At 41.9% G+C, this 9,682-nt stretch overlaps 1 protein-coding gene across 2 annotated transcripts; it reads left to right on the forward strand.

The window, feature by feature from the left end:
- Nucleotides 1-5,411: 5,411 nt before the first annotated feature.
- arl4aa (ADP-ribosylation factor-like 4aa) lies at nt 5,412-8,221 on the forward strand. 2 transcript variants are annotated; one of them, XM_083678125.1, is made up of 2 exons: nt 5,412-5,473; nt 6,572-8,221. In XM_083678125.1, the coding sequence occupies exon 2, from the start codon at nt 6,664-6,666 to the stop codon at nt 7,273-7,275; it is 612 nt and encodes a 203-aa protein (XP_083534251.1). In that variant the 5' UTR covers nt 5,412-5,473; nt 6,572-6,663; the 3' UTR covers nt 7,276-8,221. The 2 variants fall into 2 exon arrangements, with proteins under 2 accessions (XP_083534251.1, XP_083534250.1); XM_083678124.1 differs by lacking the exon at nt 5,412-5,473 and adding an exon at nt 5,903-6,036.
- Nucleotides 8,222-9,682: the final 1,461 nt, after the last annotated feature.

A 9,682-nucleotide genomic window follows, 5' to 3' on the forward strand; every position in this document is an offset into this window, starting at 1 on the left:
ACTGGACAATGAGCAGTTGGGCCGCAATGTCTCATCGCTTCAAGTCTTCTCATGGTATTACTGTGTGATGAGTGGGTAAAATGTCTCATTTGACTAAGCAACCAATCATGGTTGAGGAGAGAGACAGCTGTCTCTGTTGCATCTGTTACGGCTTTGATTTATAAGACCCAACATCCTCTCCCTCGACCAGGATGAAGGGACGTAAGGGAGGGGGAGAGGAGAGGGACTTGGTGGGCGGGAACGGCAGGAACTGAAACCCTTGGTCGCCTTTGCGACGGTGCTCAAACAACGGTAAAAACAGACTGCAGGTCCTGGCACGCGGTCGGAGACGGTCCCAGGCCCTCAGCAGACAGAGAGGGGCGTCGGACGGGAGGAGAATGGCTGGGGAGGGAGTATGAGACAGTCCAGCAGCGGTTTATGAGAGATCCATTTCCACAGCCCACCTCTGTGCATCTAAGGTTTAGTCCATGAGCTGCCATTCTTTGTTTGTTTCAATCTGTTGTTGTGGGGTTTTATTCATTTCACAGTTCTGTACCACAATCTACTATTCTCGGTTTCATGGCATGGTTTGTGCTCGTTTGTTAATTGTGCTCAAACAATGAAGCACTTATGCCCCCTTGAAACAGCCGTGGTTCGGGCCCTCTGCATTGCACTTACCAAGGTGTTAAGTGGGATGCGTTGCACTGAAAAGCAGGGTCAACAGAAGCATCTCAGGTTTTCAGCTTTAACAAAAGCTCCCATAATTGGTACAACTGAACCTTGAGTGCTCAGTAGCTGTAAATGACACTGGATACAATGGCAGGCTCTATTCAAACACGCAGCTGAAGAGGTAAAGGTTGAACCCGGCGCAGTCTATCAGCTTTATAGGGGCAGTGGGGTCAGCTCCTTCACAGGGGCCTGTGTGGCCCCGTCTCAGGTTTCCTGCTGCCTCTGCCTTCTATTTTCAGCTGTCCCAATGGGTCCCAACAAAATGGCCGCCACAACAACTATGTGGATAAACTGCCACATGCAGATGAGTTTTTTTGTAAGTGGATCCCCTCTGCTTAACGTCTGACCCCAATAAATCACAGCTGTGACCTTTGACTTCCACTGTCTGTGTCCAGACCTGAGGTTTCATCTCCATTCGCTAGAGGAAATTGACAATTTTCAGTTAAAAAAAAAAGTCCCTAAATATTTACCCCTAAAGTCAGTGCAGCTAGAAGACATTCTATAGACAAAAATGTTATGATGCAAAACAATGAAAATGCAAACCACTGTAGATATATCTGACAACAAAGACAATATACATCCTCCCACTTGTTGTTGTTGTGTCCTAAACAGTTTGTTTACTGAGACATCTACACCATCAGGTCTTCACCAACTCTCCTCCCAGTTGCCTGTTCCTGAATATCCACCACTTGCACAGAGCTTTTTGAATGGGTACAAGTTTTTCCTTGTTCAACTTGACATAGTTATAACCCCTGATTTAGGACTTGTCCTAGTTTAGGGCATTTAAAGACAGGCCCTGTTGCACAATTACCACCCATTATGTCTGTTTAGTAACAGCCTTAAATAGGATAACTTCCGAATTGTAAGCAGTTAACACAGATTCCACACAAATTGAGCTACAATAAACTTTGGTTTATCAATGAATCTTAAAAGTGGCTAATGCCATTATAATGACCATAGAATGTTATAGAATGACCATAGAATGTTATAGAATGACCATTATAATGACCATAGAATGTTGGGTTGTCTGCTCGTTTTCCTATTGGGTGGTTACAAAGACACAATATAATGAAAGCTGGAAATGCATTGTGGAAGGAGCCTTGCTCCCGACCGTCTGACTCTTCTGGGAGGTTTTGTCTGTAAAAGTATCCACATTTAGCTACAGTAGACATGAAACAGCTGTCTGATCTGGAGAATTGATAGCAGTGTCGGGTCTGGAAGAGGTATCATCTCGGTGTGCCAAGTCCTTGCCTGTCTCCAGAGGTTTCTACCGGTTTCTACAAAAGCATTCATAATGAACTCTACTGCTCAGGTACACTGTCTTACTGGTTGTGGAACATCAGAATTTAATTTAAAAAATAGTGAAATTCACAAAAAGGAAAATATAGAAAATGCAATAGAGACATACATACAATATAGACACACGTACAATAACTTACTGCTGAACTATTGAGACTGTATCCCTACAATTATACAGTATGTTAAAGCATCCTCAGTAGATGTTGTACACACAGTTCTCTGTGGTCATGGTATGTAGTGCCATCTAGTGGTTTCTTCTTTACATGACACCTGTTTGGGGGTTCTCAGGTTGATAATAACAGATTCAGAAACATTTTCCAAACATATTCTAATTGTGTAAATGACCATATTCTTAGTTATACCATTGCTAGGCTTATCCAGGGGTCTATTAAAAGTTACATTATTTGTGAATGGACAGTTAGTTACACTATGTTAGAAAATAGTCGTATGAGAACAATGCATTGCATTTCACCAGGCATTAAACTAGGCATTGGCATTCAGAGGGCGCATTGTGCCTCTGTTGCTAGGAAGTTCCTGTTTCTCTTTTCTTTTTTTGCGAATCTTCCCCTGCTGTGCTCAGACCTCTTGCTTATTCTTGATGTCAGGTCTCCAAACCGTGGTTACTAAGCAACCACTTTATTGTAATAAACACTTTCTCACCGTGCTGTCCCCTGACAGGAGATCAAACAGTACAACTTGAACTTTCAACTTGCTGTGATTTTGAACATGTGTCTTTAGTAACAAGGCAACAAGCGAGGGGTCTTTTTGATAGGTAAGAGTGAAATTATTTGTACCTTATCATCGTCTGCTGGATGGCTGTAAATAACAAGATTGGGTGTTTTGTGTGTAAATGTGTGACAAGTTTGAGAGTATGTTGAGTGTCTGTACCGCTGTAATGTTGAACAGTTCTCAGTTTGAATTTCAACTGTCTTTAATGCTCTTTCTCTACACCCAAACAGCTTACCATACCTACAAATGTAGGACTATTATGTCACAATGAATCCTACATGTCAGTTGGATCCAATGGCATCGGTTTATTTTGACAGAAAGACTGTCTTCTCTGCAAGCCGGGACTTGGCCACAATAAGAAGCAAAGGTTTTGTCCTCCCTGAATCTCCAAATCAGATCGACCTGTGGAATTTAAAGGCACCTGATTTTTCTCCTAAACTGTACAAATCTCTGACTGTTCCTCGCAGGAAGAGCAAAAACACACGTCCAACTTTTTTGATGGTTGACTCTGGTGACTCTGGTGAAACAGCAGTCAGAGTTCACAGAGTTGCCCCAAAGGTTCTACCTGAGATTGGCCAGAGAAAAACACTGCCAATGTTCAGTACATCATACAGACCACCTGACTCATTAGAATCCAAGCTAATGTTTGTTAAAACAGGAAAATACACTCTTGAGGCCTACAAGAACCCCAAACCACATAACTTCAGACCGGTAAGGTGCCAAAATATATTCCATAGGTTGAATTCTATTGTCTAGTCTATTTCTGGTACTGTGCTTCAAGTGCCTGACTGCAGGAAGTGTGTGATTCTTCTAACACAAGATGGCGGCAAAGCCAAATCCTGCCTTGTTTAACAGCATCTTGTTCTGCCATATTTCGTTTCAGCTTGCTGATGACATGCCAAACATAATTACCACAGCTGAAAGGGATCCTGGTCACCTGAGCTTCAAATCTCAGCACCTGAGTACCAGTAAGGACTTCTCTTTTGTGTACAGTAGTTTCGGAATGTAACAAACTATGATAATATATGCCATTTGGCTGACGCCAAATGCCATGCTCTACCACTGTAACTCCCCTGTCAACTATAGAACTGGTTTTCATTCTGTTACAGTTTGGGGCACCAGATCAGAGCCAGACTTCCATTTGAGAGATACAGTGAAAAGAATAAACACATATAAGCCAGCAGAACCCAGATGGGAGGCCCGGCTCACACTACCTACGTTACAATGGCCCCCAAAATCAGCCTCATACACAGTAAGTGTGTTGTGTTAATCTGGGTATAGGCAAGGCCTCTTTACAGTATGTACAATCTCTGGGTGTCACGTATCAAACTTAATGATCTACAGTACCAGTCACACACCTTCTCTTTCTATGGTTTTTCTTTATTTTTTATTATTTCCTACATTGTAGATTAATATTGAAGAACTAAAAAACTATGAAGGAACACATATGGAATTATGTAGTCCACAAAAAAGTGTTAAACAAACCAGAATATGTTTTATATTTTAAATTCTTCAAAGTAGCCACCTTTTGCTTTGATGACAGCTTTGCACACTCTTGGCAAGTTTGTGTCCAAACTTTTGACTGGTACTGTATGTCACTTGGGATTATGTCACAACTGAGTCCATGTTAATGTGTTATGAAGGGAAACTGCTATGTTATCACAGTGGTATTATACAGTTTATCCCAAAGATAAACGATCGGCTTGACTTTGACCAAAAAAAAAAAAAAAAAAAGAGAGCCCTTTAGCACCATATACAGTATATGGCCAAGCATGTATCAGGTTTAAGGGTTCTTCTTCGAGTTATTATTTCTGTATCAAATTCTGTATTAATTTTCTGAAATAATGTACTGCTTAACAGAGACACAGGCGCAGAAGAGGGGTGTACAGTGCATTCATGGACAGGGTGGAGGAGAAGGTCTCCAACTCCTGGAAAATGGATGACGTGTTGACCTCCTAAGCCTTTTTGGGAGACCACAGCTGTGCATTGCAATGTGCATTTGGGTATTTCTAGAATCTCCAGTATGTTAACCCAACTAATCTGGGTGTGAAAGGCATTACTGAAATATTTGCACTTACAGTGAAAAAAGTGTCCACAGGCTGTAAATCTAACACACTTCAAGATATCTGCATTAAAGTACTGCATGGAAAAAAACAATTGTGTAAATTATTGTCTCTTCAAGAGCATGGTTTGAAAACAGGATTATTTTTGTGTAGGCCTAGAATGTAGTCTACTGTATATATTTGTATTCCCTCATAGAATAGACACAACAAGGACGTAATGCCATAGTTGGTAGCTAGTATAGTTGGAATAGAATTGTACCAATACCATTATCTAACCCATGTTTCAAATGGATGCAATAATACTTTCTTCAATTAAAATAAGGTTTTATTTGCCTGTTGACAAGGAGAACGCTATGGCGTTTTAATTAAAAACAGATTAGGAAACACTATATGGAAACCATGTAACATATATTCACAATATGTAAAAAAATAAATAATAATAATAATAATAATAATAATAAAAAAAATGTATTGATGCAACGTAAGCATTCAAGCCTCGCGTACATAATTCAGATGTATGTTCTGAAATGACGGTTCATGATCGTGGGATATTTTCCTCTGCTTCGGCCAATCAGTTTGAAAGTAAACAGTGGCTGTTTGCATCATTGGGCGGCGCTGTTTCCTCGAGCGGACAAACACACAGACGACTCCTAGAAGTGAACGCTGAAATATCGGTAAGTTAAGCAAGTTATTGTACATTCTAGAATAAATAATAAATAATAAAATTAAAAACAAAAAACGATTATTTTTAAAACTCACTTGGCCTCTGCGCGGTTCCATGTCAAACGTAGCCTACACCAAATGATGTCGATTGGATGTAGCATGGATATCTTTGTGTTTGAATACTAGGCGTTTGAATTAATGATTTGGCGCCTACTAATAATTACTGCTAAATAGTGTAAAGTCCACTGTGATTTTAATTTGCTAGAAATCCACATTTTGTATGCCGATGTGACGTTGTAGCAACAGGTGATAGGCGTGTTCTTAGTGGATAACACTCTTGATCGACATCCCTATTAACCAATCGTTGCCCTGAAATAATAAAGTGTACGATATGCGCCAATTGCACTCCTGTATTCGTACATATTCTTACATATATTATGACTGAAGAAGCCGTGTAGTATAGAGAGCTGACTGCGACCGCGCGGCGTGTAGAGGAGATCCCTGAGATCTTGAGCACTGGATAACTGGACATTGTGAATGCAGACACGGTGCAAAGTCAGAGCGGATTTAAAATGTAAGTTTAACGCTGCATCTTGCTGAAAAAACAGGACCGTCTGTTGTGCACGTAATATAGACGATAAACAACCAAGCCAGTGCTGGTCAGAACTGAGGCACCTGTATTGATTTACGACGTACTGTATTGCTGTGTCCATAGGCTGGTGGCTTGCAAGCGCCCACTTAGTGCAGACATCTCCCTGCGAAGCAGGTTCATTATTTCGTGGGCTATAGCTTTCAACCTGCAACAACAATTACTCCATAACACCTGGAATCATTTAGGGTTTTTAATGTTTATTGTTTATTGTTTAGAAAGCCTCAAATTGTGGAGATTCGATAAATTCCTTTGAGGCTATAATTGAAGGTGTCAGACGAGGGTGTCATGCTGGCATAGACACCTGCAATTACTGAATTACAAGTTATCCGTGTTTTACACCTGCGTGAAGGAATGTTCACATTAGCATTTATTCCGTTAAGGAACTGCTCTGATTGTTGATTTTGACAATTTGTGTAGATCTTTGCTTGGCTGAAGTCACCTTTGTTTTTGTTCTCAGGTGAATGCTGCAATCCTTTGGAGTATAACCAGTCCTGATTGTCATTGTAGGAGAAGAGGATCAACCCTTTTATTTTACCTGTCCTTCCCCTCATGAGAAAGATGGGGAATGGATTATCAGAACAACATACCTTCTTCTCAAGCCTCCCGTTCTTTCAGTCTCTCCACATTGCCATCCTAGGACTTGACTCTGCAGGGAAAACCACTGTCCTTTACAGATTACAGTTCAATGAGTTTGTCAACACCGTGCCCACCAAGGGTTTCAATGCAGAGAAGGTCAAAGTGGCACTGGGGGGCCACAGGACGGTGACCTTCCAATTCTGGGATGTGGGCGGCCAGGAGAAACTCCGTCCACTGTGGAAGTCGTACACGCGGTGCACTGACGGAATCGTGTTTGTTGTGGACTCTGTGGACGCTGAGCGTATGGAGGAGGCCAAGACAGAGCTCCATAAGATCCTCAAGACCTCCGAGAACCAGGGGGTGCCGCTGCTGGTGGTGGCCAATAAGCAGGACCTGAGGCACTCTCTGGGGCTGGCTGAGATTGAGAAGGCGCTGGCGCTGAAGGAACTGGGCCCAGCCACGCCCTGGCACCTCCAGCCCACCTGCGCCATCATAGGAGACGGGCTCAAGGAGGGCCTGGAGAGACTCCATGACATGATCCTCAAAAGGAGGAAGATGCTCCGGCAGCAGAAGAAGAAGAGATGATTGAGCAATGTGAGAGACTGATAAGTGAAGGGACACCTGGACAGGTTCTCCCACCTGGGTGGATGCAGGTATTCCACAGCAGGTTGAGGACCAGCACACTGAGTTTTATCAGTAAAGGGTTGAGCTTTTAGGTCTTTTTTTGTGTCCCTGGGACTTCTTCTTCTTCTCAGTTTTCTGTTCATTGTACAGCACGAGCTTCAGACAGCAAGCAACCGTTGAACTGGCGATACGAGGAAGAAATAATGTGATGGAAAAACGTTTTCAAATGTTTGGATGTGAGGATGTGAGGATTGGTTAAAAAAGCATTGTAGATAAAGGGTTTGGGATCTGTAAGGATATAGGAATCAGACTTTTTAAAAAAATTGACATTGAAATGGTTTCATGCAGACCCCTTCTGATTCTCAGTACGAGGCTACCTACTGTCATTTTGAATTAAACCGTACATTTGCAATTGCTACTTACAGGACCAAAAATGACATTTGTAAGACAGGTTTACTCAGACTCAGTAGCTAATGTCAGGAGTAGCCTGCCACCAGAAGGACAACTAAAAAAAACGACAAAAAAGGACACTGGGTTTGAAGGGTGTTGAAGGAGCAACATTGTTTTGTTTGCCTTTGATTGCAGTTCCTTTTGTAGGCTGTGTTATGAGTTTACTATGCTATGCCTGCCTCTCAAATGGGAGGAAAGGTCTTGAATTTTCCATCTTGTTTTTTTTGTTTCTCTACTGTCTTTAAATGCACTTTAGATTACCTTTCTTGATGATTGAGTTTACAGCCTTGAGGCTTGTCAATAGATTTATTGTTATTATCATACAAGAGTTTTAGTTGCTTCCATAAGAAACCACCCATAAGGTGCCACTGTACTGGGATCACATTGACCACATGGTCCTTGTTTCTGGGATATGTTTCTTGTTTTCATCTTGAATAAAGCCTCCTTTATAGCAGTGTTTGGGTTTCTTATGGAATTTATTACTTTTTGATTGCATGATCATGTACTGAAGTATGTACTGAAAAGGATTGCAGAATGAAAACGGTGACTGATTGCTCATTGGACACTATCTAGTGATTGATGGTTGCGAACCTCACTTATTTCTCATTCTGAACTTGAGTTAAGTGTTTACTTGTCAACGTGATTTAGGCTTGGGGCACAGCTCTGCTTTTCTGGAGCCAAGAAGCCCAGAAATGCTGTCTGAGCAGTTCTGGACAACAGGCGACAGACCCTGTACAACAGGCTGGGGCAGGAGATTGGGGCCGGGGGTGTCTGAGAATTTTAGGAGGGGGGAGGGGGGGGGGATGTTGTCACACATAGCTCAGTGAACTGATGCCTGTTGCTCACCCGTCCCTGAAGCTGTAAGACAGTTGCAGAAACAGTTGTCCCACTAAAATAGTTATTTGCTCCATTCTGTACTTATGTGCAGACATGTTTGGCATTGTTAGATTTAGGCCTGATTGTAATGCTATTCCTATATGAAAATTATGTTCAATGTGTTAAATTTAGCCTCTGATGATTATCAGATGTCATGGTGATGATTCAATTTCTGCAAAGCAAAAAATAGACATGTACTCCATGGCTTCTTTATGCCATTTCAATGCCTGACGTACAGTACTGTATGTGTAACTATCAAAACCCATGTAATGTGTACAATTTCAGCACACTGCTGAATTTACAATTGCCACCAGGTCATATTACATTAAGTCTAGCGATGTAAAACATACATTGTACAGTACAATGAAGGAGAACAGACATCATATGTGTTGTGATGTGTCAATTTCTCTATCTGTGTTGAGCAACTGGCTCCTCGTTTGTTTTTCCAGAAAGGATGTTGGAAATGGAAATGACATCCCACTCTACCTTTTCCCATTTCCCATTTCCCGCTCTCCGTACCAGGAAGGGGAGGTCAGGGCCGGGTAGTGTGTTCTGAGTGAGTCTGGTCATAAGACTGGACCCCCCCCTTTCCCTGTGTTGGAGTCCCACAGCTCCTGATACCGAGTGGCAGGGTCTCTTCCCTTTGAACCGCTAATGCAATTAACTGGGGATTAGGGATTGGGCAGGGAAATCTTAAAGCTTGTTTCCTTTCCCACACTTGCAGTTTCGCTGACACAATGAAAAAACCCCAAATGCTTAAAAACATAGATTTATGGGCTGTAATGACTATCGTTATATGTCTGGTGTCTCTACGCACAACTGGTTTATTAGATATTTCAGCTATAAACCGAAAGGTGTGGAGCTCTGTGTTTGATCTCTTAGTCAAGCGTACGTCAAAGTCTTGTCGTAAATCCTTTCCACAGTGAAAGGATTAGGTGGGCAGATCCACCCCGGTTCTCAAGGAGATATTCTTGATTGATAAATCTTAGCGAGTCGCGGCATGTCACGTACTTTAAAATGTAAAACACGTTGATGAACCTGT

The sequence above is a fragment of the Argentina silus genome, assembly GCF_951799395.1.
Source record: "Argentina silus genome assembly, chromosome: 10".
In the NCBI taxonomy this organism is placed as follows: domain Eukaryota; kingdom Metazoa; phylum Chordata; class Actinopteri; order Argentiniformes; family Argentinidae; genus Argentina; species Argentina silus.

Coding starts and splice junctions, on each gene's coding strand:
- arl4aa (XM_083678125.1), top strand. CDS start 6,664: ATGAGAAAGATGGGGAATGGATTATCAGAACAACATACCTTCTTCTCA.